The 22,381-nt window shown below is 36.3% G+C and overlaps 3 protein-coding genes across 6 annotated transcripts; 1 reads left to right on the plus strand and 2 right to left on the minus strand.

Moving 5' to 3' along the window:
* The first annotated feature begins 46 nt into the window (after positions 1 to 46).
* On the plus strand, positions 47 to 12,977 carry hfm1 (helicase for meiosis 1). Of its 4 annotated transcripts, none has more exons than XM_039678212.2 (40): positions 47 to 150; positions 839 to 930; positions 1,060 to 1,172; positions 1,642 to 1,861; positions 1,998 to 2,245; positions 2,476 to 2,523; positions 2,917 to 2,987; positions 3,065 to 3,197; positions 3,321 to 3,472; positions 3,550 to 3,627; positions 3,724 to 3,879; positions 3,975 to 4,175; positions 4,263 to 4,351; positions 4,586 to 4,629; positions 4,734 to 4,835; positions 4,945 to 5,090; positions 5,400 to 5,494; positions 5,620 to 5,753; positions 5,839 to 5,886; positions 5,991 to 6,071; positions 6,212 to 6,303; positions 6,409 to 6,515; positions 6,601 to 6,648; positions 6,756 to 6,853; positions 7,014 to 7,148; positions 7,311 to 7,396; positions 7,547 to 7,630; positions 7,962 to 8,119; positions 8,209 to 8,312; positions 8,445 to 8,609; positions 8,912 to 8,983; positions 10,663 to 10,769; positions 10,927 to 11,009; positions 11,114 to 11,214; positions 11,345 to 11,443; positions 11,531 to 11,803; positions 11,951 to 11,978; positions 12,231 to 12,261; positions 12,399 to 12,526; positions 12,600 to 12,977. In XM_039678212.2, exons 2-40 carry the CDS (start codon positions 860 to 862, stop codon positions 12,664 to 12,666), a joined length of 4,296 nt encoding a protein of 1,431 aa, XP_039534146.2. In that variant the 5' UTR covers positions 47 to 150; positions 839 to 859; the 3' UTR covers positions 12,667 to 12,977. The 4 variants fall into 4 exon arrangements, with proteins under 4 accessions (XP_039534146.2, XP_039534147.2, XP_088987454.1 ...); XM_039678213.2 differs by having other exon boundaries at positions 12,441 to 12,526; positions 12,600 to 12,941; XM_089131328.1 differs by lacking the exon at positions 47 to 150 and adding an exon at positions 426 to 552.
* A 430-nt stretch (positions 12,978 to 13,407) lies between these two features.
* On the minus strand, positions 13,408 to 14,875 carry LOC120483201 (claudin-18). The gene is made up of 5 exons (XM_039678153.2): positions 14,602 to 14,875; positions 14,122 to 14,286; positions 13,832 to 13,982; positions 13,627 to 13,725; positions 13,408 to 13,513 (listed from the first exon to the last, which is right to left on the minus strand). Exons 1-5 carry the CDS (start codon positions 14,819 to 14,821, stop codon positions 13,408 to 13,410), a joined length of 741 nt encoding a protein of 246 aa, XP_039534087.1. The 5' UTR covers positions 14,822 to 14,875.
* A 3,442-nt stretch (positions 14,876 to 18,317) lies between these two features.
* On the minus strand, positions 18,318 to 19,494 carry LOC120481910 (transcription factor SOX-14). Its single transcript, XM_039675783.2, has one exon. It carries the CDS (start codon positions 19,184 to 19,186, stop codon positions 18,512 to 18,514), a length of 675 nt encoding a protein of 224 aa, XP_039531717.2. The 5' UTR covers positions 19,187 to 19,494; the 3' UTR covers positions 18,318 to 18,511.
* Between the last annotated feature and the right edge of the window lie 2,887 nt (positions 19,495 to 22,381).

The raw sequence follows: 22,381 nt of genomic DNA on the forward strand, positions 1-22,381 counted from the left end.
TAATGCCCCCCAAACAAAAAGTGGACTATTCCAAATAGGTGGCAAGTAGAAGTACTGACTGACGGTAAAGTGAACAGAAGAAGATAAGCAGAAAGAATGACAATGGCACTCTCAAGCAGTTATTTTGAATAAAATGACGCTTATAGCACGGTATATCACAGTAAAATGATTTATGTTAAATAGTGAATGCATATGCACATTGCGTTTGAACTGGGGAAACAAGAAATTCCTTCAATGGTGTTTCCCTAACATCGGTCTAGTCAGACAGCTATCAGTATCATTCTAAGAACGTAAAAGGCGTTACATTTATTAATTTAATTAAAATTAGCTTCTGTTATTTTTTCCGCAAAATACAGCGTGCAGAGCCTTACAGAGAGAGTTCATGTTGATATTATCTGCTCTCTGTAACAAAACGACAATGTTTAATGTCGTAATCATGATTTTCATGACCTTGGTCAAGACGCAGACGGTTCACAGCTCGCGCCCATACACGGTCTCGAGACTCGCGCCTTTGGTTTCGATTGCCGCCTTCACGAGAACGCCATTTACAAAGTATTCCTCACAAAATGTTGTTTTATTAGATAGAATCCATGAAAATATACATATATGCTGTGTTTTTAGACTTTTAATAGTCACTTTACTATTTATGTTCACACAAAGTACATTCACACAGCAATTAGCTAATTATTTTCGCAGGTTTCACTCGAAAGAACATTAGCTAGCCGGCTAACAGCTAAACTCGGGGGTTCACTGTAAATAACTCGCTTTACATCAGTATGTTGTATTGCTTTATAGCAGCTTTATGTCGCCATTATCAATATTAAATTTGTTCTTTTAGGATTTCAATGACATCTACAGTATGTTAGAGTCTGAAGAAGGCGTTTCGTCGCTGGATAACCTGTTTTATGACAGGCCAGTAATTCATAAAGTGTGAGTAACTTAGCCCTTTACACAATACACCTGATTAGAGACACGCCAGATATCTGAGAATAAATTAATACATGTTGAAAAACTGGTTATTACGTTTATGACAGTATTTGTCCATATGGCTCTGTTTAGGAAACCATTATGTGAGGGACAAGGCTCCTGGATCGTTGATGCTCCACCCTCATTTTCACAAATTCCTGCAACACAAGACATCCAGGGAGAGGCAGCACACCTTTCCTCATTTAGTGAGTCTTGTTTGGGTTGAAGTTAAAATAAGATTTGGGTGGTTTAAGCATATCGTGCTTTTTTAATCAACATATGTATAATCGTTTGTGTTTCCATAATATATGTGTGTGTACTGTGTATGATTATTTTGTGTATATATAAATGCACACACGTGCATGTATATATTTAAGAAAAAATTGTTATTTATATTTATATGTGTATATATATATACATGCAAATATCTCTATAAATATATAGGTACATACATATGTGGGTAATTAAATAATTATACACAGTACACACACATATATTATGTGTAAACAAACTTTTATTTTGGATGCGATTAATTATTACATTCACACACAGAGTATCTCACAAAAGTGAGTACACCCCTCACATTTCAGTATATCTACTCAAGGGACAATACTATAGAAATGATACTTAGATATATTTTTGAGCTAGAACATTTTTGTTTCCTTATTTATAAAGGTTACTCTCAGAGATCGAAGAAATTTCTGGCTCCTGCTCTAAAATCATTTCACAATCCTAATGAAAATGTCCAAGGTCAGACTGTGAAATCATATGAGCTGGAGGAATCTGTTTTGTGGACCCATGAACCCTCTAGAGAAAGAAATCAGGCTGTCGGCATGAAGGGTTTTGTGGAATCGAGGCCTTTACCTACTGCCAGTGCTCCTCCCTTCAAGACTCGGTAGTCTTTGCTGCATCTTGATTGAGTTAACAAAATTTGCTGGTGTATCAAGCAGTTCTTTGTTTTTAAAATGCATATTGGCAGTAGAAGAATAAGGGTAAACAAACTGCGTTTATTCTTCTTGTTATTAACATAGGCTGTTCAGAGCTCCTACAAGAAGCATCTCAGGGAATGGTGAAGATGGTATCCCAAATCATATGATGTCAACAAATGACACTGGTTTCCGTGGTCAGGGTGCTATGACAACCAGCGGCCCACAGACTTCACATGCTTTTGCTACCATTAGTCCCTTTAATGGCTTGGCCCAAACAGAACAAACATGTGATGTACCTGCAAAAACAAACCATGATCTTCATCTTGGATTTGAACCTGCAGAGTTTGAAGGTAATATAATATTCTCCTAGTAGAGTTAGTTCATGTGGAGCAGTCCATGTTGTCACAACTTTATTACATTAACCAGCTATTCTATCTGAAGGTGAATATTTGTCTGTTTTAATAAAGTGAAATATGCAGACTTTTAGGGTATACATAAAACCTATAAAAAGTTCAACAAATAACAGTTAGTCTTAGACTGAATATTTGTCCGTTTTTTAATATTGATGCTGTTTTTAAAGGGAAAAAATCATCTGGAAAAGGAACACTTCGCTCAGTCTCTGAAATTCGTATCCTTCATTCAGCACAGCTGATAATGAATACATTTTAATTCTTTTAAGGACCTAATGAAATCAGAATCAGACTTTTGTGGCTTTTAATCCATGTTCATTAGCATTGAGCTAAATGTACTAAATCCTGACTAAATGAACTTGACAATATTTATGAAAAAGATTCTCATCTGGGAATACAGATAAAAAACTTTTGTCAAATTAAACAAGACAAGTTCTTTGATACGTCCCACCCAAAGTTCCTGTTTCGATGAGAAATATAGGAAGGAAAACTCTGATTTCATGGGGACTTTTAATAATTAATTTAAGTCTTCTTCAATGTACTTTTATACCTTTGGAGTGTGAATGATAATTTTATTGGCATGTCCATTGTTTTCCTTGATATATGTGTAGCTGCTAAATTCAGGAGTGTGTTTAAAGAATTCCCTTACTTTAACTATGTGCAGTCCCAGGCATTGGATGATGTAAGTCTCTAGTATTTATATCTGTATAATGTAAAGTTCATAAATATTGTGTGTGGCAGATTATTGCTCTATTTCAGGTTCTGTTCACCTCTAAAAATTTTGTTGCCTGTGCTCCCACGGGGTCTGGGAAAACGGTGCTCTTTGAGCTGGCCATTGTTCGACTACTGATTGAGGCTACTGAGCCCTGGCACAATGTCAGAGCTGTGTACAGTGAGTTACAAACGATAATTGTGATTATTTAAGCTCAATAGGATTATTAACTAAGCATTTTTATTGGAGACATTTTGTTCTGTAATTTATAACAAATACTGTTTGACATTCTTTATGCTTTAGTGGCACCAATTAAGGCTCTTTGCAGTCAACGATATGAAGACTGGAAACAGAAGTTTGGACCTCTTGGACTAAACTGCAAGGAGTTAACTGGAGACACAGAAATTGATGACATTTTTGAAATCCAGGATGCTCATCTAATTTTCACAACTCCAGTAAGTTGCCATATATGGTACAGTCTAGATATCAAACATACTTACAACAGGTCTGAAAAATGTTTTCCCCTTAAAAGGAAAAATGGGACAGCATGACAAGGAGGTGGAAGGATAACTGTTTATTGCCATCTGTTCGTCTCTTCCTCATTGATGAGGTCTGATTTATTTACTTCCATGTGATCTGTATTTTAAAATTGATGCAGTGTTTTGTTAATTAATTAATGACATTTTTGTCTTCGTACCATCTCTAGATACATGTGGTGAAAGACAAAACCCGTGGAGCGACTCTTGAGGTTGTGGTCAGCAGAATGAAAACCATGCACTCGCACCACCTAGCTGTAAATCCAGAATCAAAAGCATCCGTGAGATTTGTGGCTGTCTCAGCTACCATCCCAAACATCCACGACGTACGTAGTTTCATGAAGTCATTCAAAAAAACTCCCTTTTATCTGTCTTTAGGTTCATTTAGATAATTCCTTTGCTGTTCTCTACAATTTTGAAGGTATCTGAATGGCTTTCGGATGAGTCAGGACCTGCCACTTGTCTGAAGATGGATGATAGTCACAGGCCAGTGAAACTGAGGAAAGTGGTGCTTGGGTTCCCTTGTGGAAGTAATCAGAATGAATTTAAGTTTGATCTTTCTCTCAACTACAAAATGGCCAACATTATTCAGACCTACTCTGATAAAAAACCAACCCTTGTGGTAAGTGAATCTTTGCAAAAGCAAATGTGTTGGTTTGTGTATTTTAAAATAAAATTGTGATAAGTTACATTTGTTTGAAATTTACAGTTTTGCTCCACAAGAAAAGGAGTTCAACAGTCAGCTGCCGTGATTGCCAAGGATGCCAGGTTCATTATGAGTATTGACCACAAACAAAGGTACTATAGTCATTACGTAGGATTTAAATATACATTTCCATTTTTAAATAAATGAAACATTGCCACTTATAGCTAACATTTTTGGTCTGGTGATTAAATCTATATATCAATATAAATCAGGGTGTCCTATATTGTTGTTGAACTTCCACAGATTGAATTGCCAGATATTAACTGTAATTTTAATATTAATCTTGAGATGTATACACCTCTTAGTTTAACTTTTCTTTTTCATAGACTGATGAAATATGCAAACTCTCTGCTTGATGCAAAACTCAGAGGTGTGTATTATAATGAGATTTCCTCTGCTGTACATCATTCATGAATACATTGGTCACTGTTTTACGGAGGTAAACTATATTTCTTTCTTCTATTTCTCTTCCAGACATATTTGTTTGTGGCATTGGATATCATCATGCTGGCATGGATGTGTCAGACAGGAAATTGATTGAAAAAGCATTTACAGTGGGTGACTTGCCAGTGTTATGTAAGTTAATATATTTTCATGCATTTACTTTCGATTTTTCTTTATTCAGTACATAATGTATTATTAAACAAAAGCCTTCATAGTAAACCCTTTTTTTTCTCTTATTCAGTTACAACCAGTACCCTAGCCATGGGTGTGAATTTGCCAGCCCATCTTGTGGTAATAAAATCCACGTTGCACTATGTTGGTGGTGCATGTGAAGAGTACAGTGAAGCTGACCTGTTACAGATGATTGGAAGAGCTGGCAGACCACAGGTACTGCTAACAAACTCAGAGCATGACTTGTTAAGTAGAGACCTCAGGAGGTCTCTCCTGGTATTCTGAAGTCTTTATGTGTATAGGTTGTAATAATAATCTAGAAATAAATTACCTGTATTTTACTCATTTGGAAGACATGTACCTATCAAAATGTCTTGCATTAAATATAAAATAAGTGGCTGCTCCAGAAGCAGTAATATATGAAGTCAAGCAATTTGGCTACATATCACTTGGCAATGCAAACATAGATCTGTTACAGTATTAAGATTGAGACTACAGTACATGCTGGTTTTTGTTTTTGTTTAGTTTGATACAACAGCGACTGCAGTGATCATGACCCGGTCTCAGACAAAGGACAAATACACAAATTTCTTAAGTGGCATAGACAGCATAGAGAGCAGGTATCTAAAACACATTTTGTTCAGTCTTAGAGGATTATTTTATATTCCCTAACCATATGATAAAGGCTAGTTGATTTATGTATTATCTATGTATGTGATGAGTACAACAGAATTACTATTTTCAGCTTGCATACAAACTTGGTGGAGCACTTGAATGCAGAGATAGTTCTCCACACCATATCTGATGTGAACATGGCTCTAGACTGGATCCGCTCCACATTCCTGTATATCCGTGCTTTGAAAAACCCCAAGCACTACGGTAAATCGTAAACCTTGTCCACTCTACAGTTATAATCATCAAAAGTACTACTAGGTGTTTTTATTAATCTCAAATTTTGTCACAGGTTTCCCTCCTGAGCTTGACAAATGTGGAATTGAGACTAAATTACAAGGTATGAAAAAACAATTAGCTGATTTAAATCAGTGAATCAGTTGATATTCATTAATTTGACTGAGGAAGTTGTGGTGTAAATTTGATTTGCATGGTGTGTTTCAGAACTGTGCTTGAAGAACCTCAACTCTTTGGCTTCTTTTAACCTGATTACCATGGATGAAGACATTAACATCAAGCCCACAGGTTACTGATAACACTCTTTTTCCCATTAAAAAAATATAAAAGTTTATATAGTTCTCTTTTTATGAGAATTTTAATGACTCTACCAATTTAATATAAATGAAAAATAAATAAATGAATATAAATGAAATGTTCACACACAGAGACTGGAAAACTCATGGCCAGGTACTGTGTTGCCTTTGACACTGTTAAGCAGTTCAGTAGGGTGACTGGAACAGAGACTTTACCTGAGTTGGTAAGAAAGCATTGTTGTTCTTCCAGCATTTCCTGATCCATTGTTGTTTATTTCTTCAGAACAACATATAATGCAAGAAATATATATATTTTTCTCAATTTATAGATTGAAATGATATCGAAGGGTAAAGAATTTAGTGATGTGCAACTGAGAGTAAATGAGAAGAAAACCTTGAACATGCTGAACAAGGATAAGAACAGAAACACCATCAGGTCAAAATTGTCTTTAACTACTAATTGTCAGAGTTACTGTATATAGATGGACTAAAGCATATCAGCTGTAATATTTTCTTTTTAGGTTTCCTATGGATGGAAAGATCAAAAGTAATGACATGAAAGTGAATTGGTAAGGTCTTGCTTGCTATTACTGTTTGAATGTACAATTTATTCCATGGTCTGCATATTAGTTTATTTATTTATGTGTGTATGTATGCGTTTATAATCTCATCCTAGTCTGATTCAAGCTCAGCTCAGCTGCATCCCCATTCAGGAGTTTGGACTCATACAGGACACTGGAAAAATATTCCGAAATGGAAATAGAGTCAGCAGATGTATGTTACTAACATAATCTTGTGTGATGTCTCTATTTAAGCTTTTATTCTGTCTGATGATAATATGGCCATATAATTGCAAATGTACAAATTGATTTTCTCATGCCGCTTTTTACTATTATCATAAAATTAACAAAATACTGTTTTCAATCTCTGCCAGATCTGACTGAGTTTCTCAGTCATCACTCCAAATCGAATTTTTCAGCTCAACTCAACTCTTTAATTCTTGCCAAATGTTTTCGAGCTAAACTGTGGGAGAACTCGTCTTACGTCTCCAGACAGCTTGAGAGGATAGGTCAGGGAGCACATCTAAAAGTTTATTAATAATCATTAAAAAAGGATAAGTGGTGTCTTTGTTAATTGAGTCAAAAGTGAATAAATGGAACCTACTGATTAAAACGAAGTCATTTTTTGTGACAGATGAATGTGTTTATATATTTGGAGTCTTCTTTTCTAGGATTACAACTCGCTACTGCTATGGTGAATGCAGGGCTTACAACATTCAGCAAAATTGAGCAGACTAGTCCCAGAGAACTAGAGCTAGTAAGCCAAAATATCCTACATAAATTGTTTACAAGTTTTAGAAATACATTTATTCATGGTGATGTTATGATGTTCCTTTCTGTTGTTATAGTAGTATTACTGACACATAATTATTATTATTTTTACATTTTGTTTCATTTTCTTTGTCAGGTTGTGAACCGACACCCTCCGTTTGGGAACCAGATTAAGGAAGCTGTCAGCAAACTTCCAAAATATGAAGTTAGTTTGGAACAGGTAACGTGTGTGTGTGTGTGTGTGTGTGTGTGTATATATATCAAATATCCAAATTTGAGACTGCATGTAATTTAATTATATTTATACAGTATATACTGGATAAATATAATTACATGGAGTCTCATAGTTGACATGGAATGAAGTTATGGAAAGTTGATGACCTGTAATAAAATTTATTTAAATTATTTTAAATAACCTTTTAAGTAGAAACTTTTCATAACATATTCACACCAATTTTAATATCTTAATGATGATTAAAAAAAACTGCAGATTGAGCCATCATAATTTCACATTTTCAGATATCATTTGATATAGTTACATATTTTTCTAGATTCCTCGATACAGTCTGTCCACAGCTGAGATTATGGTCACAGTGAAAATGCAGAATTTTATGGAGTTGGCATCGAAACGGACTGCACCAGACCGTCATTATGTAACTCTCATTATTGGGGACTGTGACAATAATGTAGTTTTCCAGCAGAAAATCATGTAAGATTTATGTGATTTAATAATCACTGGCAAGTTGTCTTAAAAAAAGAAATTAAGATATGTAAGATATGCATAATTTGTTTTTCCAGGGACACAATGCTCTTGAGGTCTGGGAGCTGGTCAAGGAGAATCGAGGTGACAAGAACACCTAAGGGAGAGGAGCTCAGCGTTCATTTGATCAGCTCTGAATATGGTCAGTGCCCATAGTCAATGCCTGGCAACCACTTAAACAAAATAATTTTTGTTTTACATAAACATCTACGTTTAGATTGATCTGTTCTATCTGGTAATATTTTACAACAATTAATAATTGTTGATTGTGTAGTGGGTCTGGACGTACAGCGGAAGTTCAGCGCTTACTACTCAGGAGCAAAGAGGTTTAGAGATGAGTCCTCCATCAGAAAGAGCCCTACATGGAAAATGCAGATGATTCTCGACACAGGGAAGAGGCAAGGCCCTACGTCGACAACTTGCACTTCTTCAGACAGAGGTACAGTAACAATTTAATCAGACCTCAGATAGTTACAATAAATTTGAACTAGACTTTGTGACTTCAGAAAATCAGTTGCCCTGTTTATACCTGCAATTAGCATCCATCTTTTAAGTGGATTGAGACACATCAAAGATTTCACAAAGGACATCTCAAAGACATTTTCTTTTACCACTTGTGGTCAGATTTCAGATCTCCCCTGTGATTAATGTTAATAATACTAGACATAAATGGTCTGAGAAATCTAACTAAATGAATTATATAAAGGTTATCTTTAACTTAATGTAGCATTCTCTTCACAGATCAATTTGCTCCAAACACGAGACAGTGCCATCATCTCTGCAAAAACAAGGAGCTCTGTGGACATGAGTGTTGTGAGTATGAGAGATTCTAGATGATCCTGAATTGTTCTGAATTTGATTTCTTTAAACGAATATTGAACATTTGAAATTTAAACGAATGAAATGGCTGAATTTAAACAAATTTTTTTATGGCTGAATTTTCTTGACATGTATTTTCAAACAGCTGTTTTTTGTTCTGAATTCTTAGACTGCAAATATCCACTTTTAAAAAATACAGATTCAAGTTTTCAAGATTTCAGAACTTAAAATTCAGTTTTCTAAAATTCTAAACGCAGAAAATTCAGATCTTAAAGAAAGTAGGTCACAGAGAAGAGTAAAGGATCTCAGAAAAGTCGAACAGACAATTTTGGCTGCACTGCAGTAGTTTTCTGGTGCAAACGAATCAGAGTGACTCTGACATTATGGCTCTGCAGCCCTGGTTAGCGGCCGACTGGTATCAGCGGGGTGTGATGATGGGAGCTGTCTCATATCGAAAGGTCATCTCGACAGATGCGTCCAACTCCGGGTGGGGCTCTTTTCGAGGGCAGACCGGTGTTTGGCCAGTGGTCAGACCAGGAGAAGCTCCTTCACATAAACTGTCTGGAATTTATAGCGGTCAAGAAGGGGCTGAAGCGCTTCCTCCCGTTCATACAGGACCACCATGTTCTAGTCCGTTCAGACGGCTTGGCAGTGGTGTCCTACATCAACCGTCAGGACGGCGTCAGATCCAGGAACCTCTGCGTTCTGACAGCGCCTCACGTGGTCTCAGCATCACCTGCACTCGCTGAGAGCTGGGCATGTGCCAGGCCACCTGGACGAAGGCCCAGACAAATTATCCAGGGACAACATTCCCCCAGGTGAATGGTCCCTGCACCCCCAAACAGTCCAGAAACTATGGCACCTGTTTGGCAAAGGGAAGTCGACCTATTTGCGCCAAAAGACAACGCTCACTGCCCGATGTTCTTTTCAAAGAACGAGGACGCGCTGGCCCAAATCTGGGCAAGCCGCCTGCTGTATGCCTTCCCTCCGGTCTCTTTGTTACCACAGGTAATCAAAAGGACCAGAGAAACGCACCACTCAGTGCTCCTTAAAGCTCCGTTTTGAGAATCTTTTTCCAAGTCAATTCGTTCATTTCGTTCATTGAATGAACCAAATGACTCGAAAAAAGATTCATTCATTTTGATGAACGAGTTCGAACAGGAGAGTCACGAACGTGTATCATAGAACAGAGCAAGGCAAACATTTGAGCTTATAAAACTTAAACTTTGTTATTTATTTTTTAAATGAGTGATCGTTTCGCTTGATAAGACCCTTATTCATCGTCTGGAATCGTTTAAAGCCCTTTGAACTGTTTGCAGTTTGCACTGAAACTGTCTTTTGGACCTTGAACCGTTTGGTTCCCAGTAAAGTGCATTTATTGGAGAAAACATCCTGAAATGTTTTCATCAAAAACCTTAATTTCTTTTCGACTGAAGAAAGAATGACATGGATATCTTGGATGACATGGGGGTGCGTAAATTATCAGCAAAATTTTTTTTAAAGTGAACTACTCCTTTAACGGATAAAACATTTATCTGACTCAGTTGAGCACAAAAAAAGTATTTTCATTTTTATGCGCATCTTCGCATTTCCATCCAACTTCCCATGATTCGCAAAATTTGGATGGAAACAGATAGTATCTGTGTTGGTATATTACCTTGTTTTCCTTTTAGGCAAAGTTGGAGTCGTGAAAAGGGCTCAGTCCTGTTTCTCCTCATACCTTAACAATCTGAAAATGAGAAATGAGAGACTCTGCGAGACTCCTGTGAAACGTTTGAAGGTCAGAATTCCGACTATGTACACAACTGTCCGAAAATATATTATTCAAATCAATATAGTCTAATAATAGTATACTTCAATGCCTATATAATTTATTTCTGTAAGATATACTGTATTGTGTCAAAGTCTAAATCGAATTTTCTTGAGTTTCCCTTTAGATGATGATGAATAATGGAACAGCAGCTGTAAGCATGCAGCAGTTCTCATACAAAACCAAAGACGCACTGCCTGCTGCCAAGAAGTATTTTGGTTTTCTGCCGACAACAAAAGTTGCCCTATTATTGTCGATGAAGTTGTCATTGTTGATATTCTATTATTTCCTAAAGTTGAAATTCCTTCTTGTAGGTTTGAGGGAAGTCAGTGTTACACTCAAAGTACATATGAAATCAAGGAGTTAGAGGCCAGTTTTGTCACTCCACACGAGAATTTGTCATCATACCATGACGGTATGTTTACTCTGATTCACATACACATTTGTTGACAGAAAATGTTGCAGTTACAGTGAGAGTTTCTTTGGAATTAGAGTTTAATTAGAATCTCAGAACTCTCATGTTTCAATTGTCAAACTATTTACAGGTTATAATGACGAGCTTGAAGACTTCTATTCTGAAACTGGAGACCTAGCATTGGAACATCCTCCACCTTCTGCTTTACATCAAAGTATGGAAGCTTCTGGTGAGTGGTGTTTGCTTCATATTGTTCATATTAATAATGATAATAATATTAATATTAATAATGATGATGGTACCATCATATTTTCAGGGGTTTCGCTTCACAGTAAGTTCAAGCCACGCAGCGGTGGACAGATGCACAGAGTTAGCCCTAATAAAGCCAGTGTTTATTCAGTCCATGCAAACCCAGACCACATTACTGACAATGATAACCTCTGGTCTGGTTCCCTGGATGTGACCTTTGACCTGGGAGTGAATGATTGGGATGATTTTGATGATGGTAACCTGGTTGATGCTAGTGAGGTGTGCTATAAATCCCAAATATGTAACCTGATGACAGACCACGATCAACCTACAACTTCTGGTTTGTTGGACTTATTTTATATTCTTATTATTTCTATTTATGTTTTTTTTGTATGTCAGATATTTGTAAAGTCATTGGAAAATTGTTGAAATGCTAAAACTTCCTTGATGTTTTTTGTTGTTGTTTTTGTACACTCACAATATCCAGCCCAAGCCTTCGAAGTCTTGCCACAAAGGTAACTGAGACTAGACCATTTTTCCCTCTTCATTCACATCAGTTCAGTTTCAGTTCAGCAGAAATAGATGTTGTGGGGCATTTTTAAAATCACTCACAGTCACCCACTTCCCCTGATTAAAAGCTTGTTTAATAGGGATTCAAGAGCAGTTATTCTAGGGTCCAGAGGGTGTATTATGTTTCTGTATAATATATCCTGAAGTATCCTTTGCTCTTGTACTAATGCCTCTGAAAATATGATTACTTTTTTCAGGATCCCACCAATGGCTGTGACACCCCAGACTGTAAGTATACATAAATACTTATAACATTTCCCTCAAACTTTTCAAGATGAATATGGTACCATGCAGTTTGGTTACTTAGAAAGCACACAATGAGTGTGTTTCAGTTGCAAATAGCTAGTTTTATAATTCTTTCATAGGCTGTGCGCTCAGAAAGATGTATGAACTCCCTCTCAAACCAGAGTCAACCCAAAACACCTTCAGTTCAAAGAAGATTTGATTTCTTCTCAAGCACAGATGCGGCTCTAGAGGAAAACACATCTAGCAGGTATTTCAAGAAATTATTAACTTTAGTTATCATATTACCTGTTTACAATGTTAACATTGCTTAATAATTGCAGGGATCACACAGAGGACATCAGCAATGAGACCAGTGTTTTTCTCGGTATGTTTGATGGCCTTTTTTAGAGTTAGAGTGAATGATTCCTGACACATTTAGCTCTATGTTCTAAAGACTTCAAGTTCCTCAGACATTTTTTATTTATTTTCTGGTGTAAAGACATTCTTGGTTTAACTTCACTTTATGGACAATTTTATGGCAAAAAGTTATTATATGTTGGCAAATAGCTTGCTGAACTATATTTTGATGTTCAATATTTTAATTACATTCCTAAATGTATCAAAAATTCTTAATTTTACTAAAAATATTGGAAAATTGATCTAAGAATATCACATGAAATGAAAATAAAAACTGTCAATGTGGTTCTAAGTCATGAATGAATGAGAAGTGTTTGTGTCTCTGTTTTAGTTTGCCAGGACACTCCTTTTTTTCCTACAGTCTCTGTAAATGTAAGACAGTTCTCTGAGCTAGCTAGGCCAAACAATTTAGCTGCAATATGTCAAGTACTGTTGTGGCAAACGTTTATTATAATTTCAAACAGAAAATGATTTACAATGTTTGCACACTTAACACTATATATCTTAATCTTACTATCTTAAACACCTGTGACATTCCAAACTTATCTGACCAATTTACCCATACCACAATCAAGACTTTTCAATAGAGACATTAAAAAACAAAGAACACATTTTCACTGCAATTATCGAAAACAGCACCCGAAAAAAATGCACTTCAGTCTATCATTGCAAGGCATTACATATAGGCCTGTGACATGATTTGGGAAAACGTTTACATTAATTCATAAAAAATTAATTCATTTGTTCTCCTTGGATTCTCTGGACATGGGACTCTTCATCTTCTGGCCTGCACTGGGCTGGGGCGTTGTAAATATATCCTGCTCTCTTATCAGTGGAGCTAAAATGGAACATGCTAGTTAGTTTACACCCCATGTACATTTCAACTTAATGTGTCACAGAGCAAAAGAAAGATAGATAGACAGATCTAATATTTAAGATGCAGCAACTTACGTTTTCATTCTTTTGAATGCGATGCACTTCAAAATTCCTCCCAGGACTAGCAAAGCTCCTCCTACCCAGGCTATGTAGAGGGCGGGACCAAATGTGTACCTAACCATTCAAAACAAAGATGGAGAAAACAGGAAGTGATTTGATCAGCACATAACAGACACCCGTTGAACATTTGCCAGTTAAAAATCAATGTTTCTCCACTTGCCTGGAATCAAATGAATCAATTCCTCCCATGCCCATGTTATTCCCACATTGTACCCCTCCCTTCTCTCCTTGCTTTTGATTGTATGGGGTCATCATGAAACTAGGCACAATTTGATCAGCATACACTGATGCTCCAGAAATACCACAAAGGCCTGAAAGGAACAAAGATATGGACATTGTGTGTTATAATGGGAATCACTGTAATAATAACAGTTTAATCTGTAACCTAATAGAATTTAATAACTGACAGATCAGTGGGGTTCAGTTAGTAATGAATACGCTTTTGTTTACCAGCAATGATAAAGATGATCCCTGCGCTTAGTATCAGTTTGGCCTTGGTCGATAATGCCATACTTCTCATTTTGAGGCACTTAAGGCAGAAGAATCCGATGAAAACTGCGATCACACTTGCTAAAATTGCTACCACCATCAAAGCTCTTGAAGCCTGAAGGAGTCCTGAAAAAGAAAACAAACGGAAAAGAAAAAAAAAAACAGGATGTTAGAGGGTCATTAGCGCCTTTGAGTTTGATTTCTACCTAATATTATTAAGTATGGACTAGAGCAGATGACAACAATATCAAAGACAAAAAAGTGTATTTTCATATACAATTGTCAGGCTAGCGGTTACTGAACGGTGCTCACAAAAGAAACTTGGTGAAAAAATTTCTGAGAACACTTCTGGCACAAATTTAACTCCATGTTTAGGTACATTTTGGGTTTGTATAAAATCTCACTATCAATCTAGAAAAAATAACTAAAATTTCAACCCACCTGAGTAGTTCAGATGGCCGTAGAGAGGTTGGCACTCGGCGAATCCAGACCTGGCCACCTCACAATCCTTCCACAGGCCCTTATAACTGGAGATGGAAGTTACCTTCTGCTCCTGCTGGTTTCTGGCGCACCAGACATCCATGACCGTGGCTGCAAAAACTCCAGCCGTACCGATGACGCCTGATACAAAACCTGTGGTCTGCAGCGCGGAGCCACTCATTATGCTTCTGTCTTCGTTTCTCGGTTAAGATCTGGGGAAGCTGTTGGTGACAAGCTTTGAGTTCAACTGAAGCTGGACAGGGTGAGACTGCTTTTTATAGTTTGAAGGCTCATTTGCACACTCATTAAGTGATGCTTGTAATAAGGTCATAGTTCCACCTACTTATAACAGAAACATAAAAGGACGATTTTAATCATCATAATCTGTCTGAGCATTAACTCAACACAAATATACCTAAGTTCACTTGATGTGTAATATCTGAGAACAGTTCAGACAGGCCTTAAATTGCACACCTAATTGCTAGATCATTTTGACTCAGTGAGTAAACATTTAATTCAAGATTAATTCTGCTTTGCAATTCCTTCACCTCTCTGACTGTTGCTCTGCTGAATACTTTACTAATACTGATGCATGAAGAATCAGCATATGATGAAAAGAGTGAAAACAATGAGTAATTAATTATATTTATGAGGATGGGAAAAAAAAACATGAGACATTATAAATGGAATGTGCAAAGATTTAAAAATGTTTTATAGCATTTAATTGCACGTGGTAAGATGCACGTGATAAGGTGTACACATTATTCAGTAAAATTATGAAAAATCAGTGATCACCTTCATGATTGTGCGTGATATTATGCATTATTAGTATCCAGACATAAACAGCATATTCAGGTTCTGGCTGGGCCACTCAAGGACATTCACAGAGTTTCCATGAGCCATTCCTGCATTGTCCTGTTGGAAGGTGAACCCAGGTCTACCCAGTCCGAGGTTCTGAATCCTCTGGACTAGGTTTTTTTTAAGGCAATCTCTATATTTTGAGCTTTCCTTTGACTCTTATGAGTCCCCCAAGTCACTGTCGGTGTCTTCCCCAGCTATGTGTGTTGACACATTCCAGTCTCTGAGCTCTACAGGCAGTTATTTTGACCTCATGACTTGGTTATTTTTAATACTTTTGCAAATTAGATTAATGTGAAAAGTAATTTAAAGTAGTTAAAGGCAGCAACAACACAAAATGTGGGGGAAAAAAAGTAATGGGGTTTGAATACTGTATTATTCAGTACCCCACAACATCTATAATACCGCAAGCCACTGTATAACATAAGAAAAATGTACAAAAAATAAAACAATCTTATGAGATAAAGAAAAACTAAAGAAAGTCTTGTAATGAAGAAGATGATTTCCATCTGTCCCACCTCTTGTCCTTTTATATATTCCACCTATTACAATTAAATACATTTATAAATTATTAATATTTTGATAGACAGTAGAATTGTAGAAAACTGTTAATTAACCAAAAAATAGGGGTTGTTCCCAACATAACCCATAAAGAGCTTGGCATGTTGCTGTCTAGAAGATCAATAATGTATTACAATGGACAAGGCAGAGAGAAGAAATAACGTAAAAGATGTCAGAATATAGGAGGAAGGGGGGAAAAAACATGGCAAACATACAAATGCAAATCTGCACTTGTTGAAAACAGGGAATGCAAAAAAAACAAAAAAAAACAAAAAAACAGACCAGACAATTTGTTTACAATTGAAAAGTTTTTTTTATTGATACAATGTTTTTCTTTTCTTTAGGATTTCAATCACAGCTTTAGACAAAACGACTGTTGCCTGAATATAATTCATGAAGCATAAGACCACAAGACCATATCAATAACCAACAATTAAATAAAGACAAACAGTGAAATACTCCCGCCAACCCACCAAATTCGGGTGGATTTCAGCAGTGGTGTGTAACGCAGTCACTTTGGCCACTTTGGCGGGATGAATTATATATATTTTTTCAATTGTAGTCTTTTAAAAAGGCATCTGAAATAATAAACTAAGTGCAATGTAGTGTTGTCAAAAAATACTGATTTTTCGATCTATGCGGAAATATCTGAAACTCTTCCAGTACTCATTGTCTGCAGAACCAGCTTTGTCGTTCTCTCGTCTCTCCGAAAGCGAGTTGACACAAACTCGCCTCCCTCACTTCATTGGCTCTGGATTAATATTGCTGGAGTTAGGGGTTCACTTTCGCCTTGGGATTGCGCATAATTTTACTTATTGCTGCAGATTTTGTACTCACACCCAGAGTGCGCGCACATAAAGCCACTTCCCAGTCCTAAATTTTACGTGATCATAATCAGTTGTGTTTTAAGTGAATGTAAACAGTTCAAAACAGTAAAAAAAAAAAAAAAAAAAAAAAGCCATGATTTAGAGTGAATTTATACCAGCTAAGGCAACGGCCCTTAGCTGTTCTAATTTATAGTAAACCACGGCTAAATGGGGCTTATTGATATAATTGACAGGTTAAATCGCTACTACTTTGTAATTGGATAAAATTAAATTCAAAATTAATGTTCTGTTGTATAACATTATGTTTACAGTAAGCTGAGCATGCTTTCAAAACAAGTGTTTTATCTGGTTTAAAATCAGCAAGGAACACTTGATATTTTTTATTCAATTTTTTTGTTGTTTTGGGCATTTTAGCCTAGAAAAATGAGTCTTTCACTGCATTTTCATCCATATAACAATTTTCAGGAAAAATTTCAATACACAAATGACTTTGATTGTGTTAAAATTCATCTTTGGCTCTGAGAATTAAGTAATTCTATCATTTATAATTATTACAATGATCCCATGGGCTTCATTAATCAATGCGAAAATAAATGTGAAATTCCAAAACTAGGCTACAAACTAATTCTAACTTACTAGGCTATCATTATTAATATAAAATTAATAATCAAAGTGTTGTCCATTCAATAGGCTAAATGTTCATGAAAATTTAGCCTATTAAAGGAGTAGTTCACTTTAAAAACAAAAAAAAATTCTGATAATTTACTCACCCCCATGTCATCCAAGATATCCATGTCATTCTTTCTTCAGTCGAAAAGAAATTAAGGTTTTTGATGACAATATTCCAGGATTTTTCTCCATGTAATGGACTTCAGTGGGAACCAAACGGCTCAAGGTCTAAAAGACAGTTTCAGTGCAAACTGCAAACTGTTCAAAGGGCTTTAAACGATTCCAGACGATGAATAAGGGTCTTATCAAGCAAAACGATCGGTCATTAAAAAAAAGTTTAAGTTTTATAAGCTCAAATGGTCGCCTTGCTCTGTTCTGTGATGCGCGTTCGTGACTCTCAAAATGAACGAATCTTTTCCCCAGTAAACTCGTTCATTTCGTTCGTTGAATGAACCAAATGACACGAAAAAAGTTTCGTTCATTTTGATAAAGGAGTTCGAACAGGAGAGTCACGAACGTGCATCACAGAAAAGAGCAAGGCGACCATTTGAGCTTATAAAACTTAAACTTTGTTATTTAAAAAAAAAAACGAGCGATTGTTTCGCTTGATAAGACCCTTATTCATCGTCTGGAATCGTTTAAAGCCATTTGAACAGTTTGCAGTTTGCACTGAAACTGTTTTTGAACCTTGAACCGTTTGGTTCCCATTGAAGTGCATTATATGGAGAAAATCCTGGAATGTTTTCATCAAAAACCTTAATTTCTTTTCGACTGAAGAAAGAAAGACATGGATATCTTGGATGACATGGGGGTGAGTAAATTATCAGCAAAAGTTTTTTTTTAAAGTGAACTACTCCTTTAAGATCCACTTGAACTTAAAGAGAATCAGGAAAAAAACAGACGGCTTCTCTCTTTAAAAAACTTTCCGCGATATTAATCCCATCCTAATGTCTGAGTCACAGCGCTGTAGAGTTCACTGCAGTCTTGCTCATACCTGGAAACACTATGTAGGCAAGTGGAGGTGTGAGACTGGAAGAAGACCAGGGCGAACAGTTACAGGGCAGCAGGTATCCGGGGTTTGCAGGAGACATGTGAGTGCGCACATACGGACTGGGGCATCCCAGATTCCCGATGCACCTGTGTCCACTCTGATAGCCTAAAGCTGGAGAAAAAGCCATCGAGCCAGGGGTTATGGCAGGGTTTTCATGTTGGAAAGCAGTGTTGGATCCAATCTGCTCGAAAGGATGCTGCATGGACGCAGATGAATGGAGAGGTCGTGGTTTGGTCAAAGTTGAGATGCTTTGAAAGTCTCGCTCGCTGTGAAGCGCTAAAGACAACATCGTGTCCTTCCTCAACAGTCCTTTAGGTTTGCGTCTCGGTCGGTATTTGTAATCTGGATGCTCTCTCATGTGTTGGGCGCGAAGTCTTTTGGCCTCGTCGATGTAAGGTCTTTTTTCAGACTCGGAGAGCAACTTCCACTCGGCACCAAGTCTCTTGCTGATCTCAGAGTTGTGCATCTTCGGGTTCTCCAGTGCCATCTGTCTTCTCTGACCTCGCGACCAGACCATGAACGCGTTCATTGGTCTCTTGATATGCTCCATGGGCTGCTTCACCATGTTCCTCAAGTTCATTTGCTGCTTTGCGTCACGGAAGAAAAAAAATGCTATAACACCTGCTATTTAAATCATCTGTGGAAAGAGAGGGTTCCTCTGGTGAAGAGAGATGAGGACTGCAAGTCTATGAACGCGCTGTATGAAGGGCAGGATTATTTCTTTGCAACTTACAGTGAAGTGTGTGTGAACGAACTCTTGGTTTGTGAGTATTTGTTTCAGATCTCTGTCAAGAGCAGAGAGTTTCAAAAAAAGCTTTGCAGCGAGGAGCGCGCGCTCTGACACATCATCACCTCTCGCGCCCAATCAGCGCGTGAGCGATATATACAGTTACAATGACACCAGAAAAGCAATGATTTCGGCAAAAGGGGACTCAATGAAATTAAAATTACGTTAAAGCTGTTTATAAAAGTTTAGATAAGCCCCCGCCACACACACACACACACACACACACAGCCTTGATCTTACACTGTGCGAGGACACCATTCAGTGCTGTCCTTGGTGCTTGATTAATTACCACAAAAGCTGTCATATATAGGCATAACATGAACATTCATTTAAAAAAAAATTCGAATAAAGGCTATACGAATGCATAAGGGATTTTTTTTTGATGCTGTGACAATTTCCTTTATAGCCTTTTTTTCTTTTAATCACCTTCTTGCATGGTCAGTTCATTTCAAATGCTTGACTGAATGAATTTCTAAAAGTATAAACATTTCATAATCTTTAAATTAATTTGAGCTCATAAAACTTGCATAACAATGATAAAATAATTTAGATTGTTTGATCATTAAAATCTGTTTTACATTTTTGATGCATTTGCTATTCACATCTAAACAGAATGTTATTCTGTTTGATTATGATAATGTTAATGTTATTCTCATTTACAAATCTCATTTACATAACTAATTCATGTAGAAAATATCTCATTTCACAAATTTTATATTCATTTAATAATTTAAATATAATACTTTATCCTCATGCATGCATTTACAATTAGCTGATCCAAAAATATCAAGATTATCAAGACATTTCCTGAATTTACCCTTTTATAATAACATGTAAAACAATTGGGATTTGGTAAGTATGCAAAGTGCACGAGAATGACTATATTCAAAAAGGAACATCTGCTAATGCCTATCTGTCCATGGATAATGTTAGCCATGAATAATCACATATCTAAGAAACTATGCCTGCATGTCTCGAGCCCACTGCTTGTGTGAATTGTTCAGATAAATGAGAGAGAGGACAGCTAGTGATTTGCTGTGTCCAGCATGAGATTTTATTTTCCGCACTGAGGGATTTCTGACACAGGGAGGCACTGGTCATGCTGTGAAGCTGATTGCTTTTTTATTTGCCTTTTACAGGTAGATAATATGCCCATTGAAAAGCTATCAAATCTATATTCTGCTTTTTTTTTCTTTCATTGCCTCAAATGACAATGATGATGAGGAGCTTAGCATACATCTAAATATAAGGCCCTTTATTTTTATAAGGACAAAAATAAACTACCTATGGAAACAATGTAATTGATTTAGGTTTCAAATAAGTAGTGAAATAAACTTTAAATGTGTAATATGTTAACTAAAACATGTGACCATTGCAACAGGTAAAAAGTCAAGGGTCAGTGTTCTTCTGAATATATTCAGATGCTTTGTATCGAGGAGTTAAATTAAGTGCGTATGACAATATGCGTGAGACTATCGCCAAAATCACAAATTAATCATAATCCGTTTCTCCTGCAAGCAAAATTGTTGCTATACCCTAGGACTCGCCATTTCTTATCATGTCAGAAGACATTTAGAGGAATTGGAAAAATGCAGTTAGTTATTATATTATAAAGGTTATTTATTTATTTATTTAATTTATTTATTTATTTTTCTCTCTCAAATGTGCTTAGGTTTTTAATGGCATTGCACTGGTGGAAATTTTCTACATTAAAAGGTGCACAACTTCTGATATTATTTATCAACAGTTTTTGACATCACAAAAAACAGTTATTTAACAATAGGTTCACTGTAATGATATGCCCAGAAATTCTTTGATTACTTGTTTCAAGCAATTTCTACACTATGTTTTCTCTGCATGTTGCATGCATTTGTAAAGAGATATTTAGACCTCTTTGACTGTTTCCGGTGTGGTAAAGGACTAGTGACATTCAAGTGGTGCATTTTGAAAACCTCTTCCAGAGCAATTTCCTCTGCTCTGGGGGATAAAGCTTGTGCTTATTTTAATCATATTTGAGAGAAGTCAAGCTTTGCTTTAATAGCCTTTCAAGGAAATATTGGTGGTAAAAATGTGTTGGAGGAATGAAGGAGACAGCTCAAATCCTGAGAGGTGTCCTGATCTATCCCAAGCCACTCTCTCACGCCTGTGAAATTAATACAGATAAAGCGGGAGGACATTATTGCCTGCCTATCTGCAAGCCCCAAATCACAGCAGTCAGCAGACAGTTAGAGACATTCGTAATAAGAGATTTCAGCGAAGAGCACTAAATGCAGGCTAAAGATTTTGAAATGTGCCATAGATTAAAAAATTAAACTGAGCTTTTAAGTGAAAGGTGCCCTGTAAGCATTGCAATACTCAGTAGGAGTTGATGGGGGATGTACAGAGTGCAGAGATGCAGGTTTTTTTGGTGGTCACATATCAGTGTCATTCATTACAGTTAAATGTGCAATCCATTTATTTTCACTACTTTTTTGTTGTTGTTGTTGTCGTCACTTTAATGGAAGCTGTATCGTGGAATGTTATTGCTTTGACAAGACTTAAAATGTTTACTAAAATGTTTTGTTTTTGGATGCAATTTTCTGTCATGTAGAAAATGTAGCAAATGTAGCATGTGTGAGAGAATAATACCTGATAATCTTCTGCAATTGATATATGAGACTGTTAAAGAGAAGAAAAATCATAACTTCTAGGACTGCATGATTTGCATGACTATTGTAATAACGCTTTCTTTATTAAAAATTAAAATATAGTATTTAAGAATAAATACTAACAATAATAATTAGAAAATAATAGCAATATTTTTATTTTACAGAAAACTTATTTTACCTAAAATACAACCAGTTATATCATCGACATAGGCAGACATACTGTTTACACTTCAAAGTTTTCCTTAACACCTGCAACTGAAAAACCATCCGGATCTCTCCATTCAGATCTCTTACACAAAGGTTCAATTACAAGACTATATAATTGTCCAGAAAGAGCTAA

This window comes from Pimephales promelas, chromosome 5 (assembly GCF_988280905.1).
Source record: "Pimephales promelas chromosome 5, fPimPro1.hap1.1, whole genome shotgun sequence".
Taxonomy (NCBI): domain Eukaryota; kingdom Metazoa; phylum Chordata; class Actinopteri; order Cypriniformes; family Leuciscidae; genus Pimephales; species Pimephales promelas.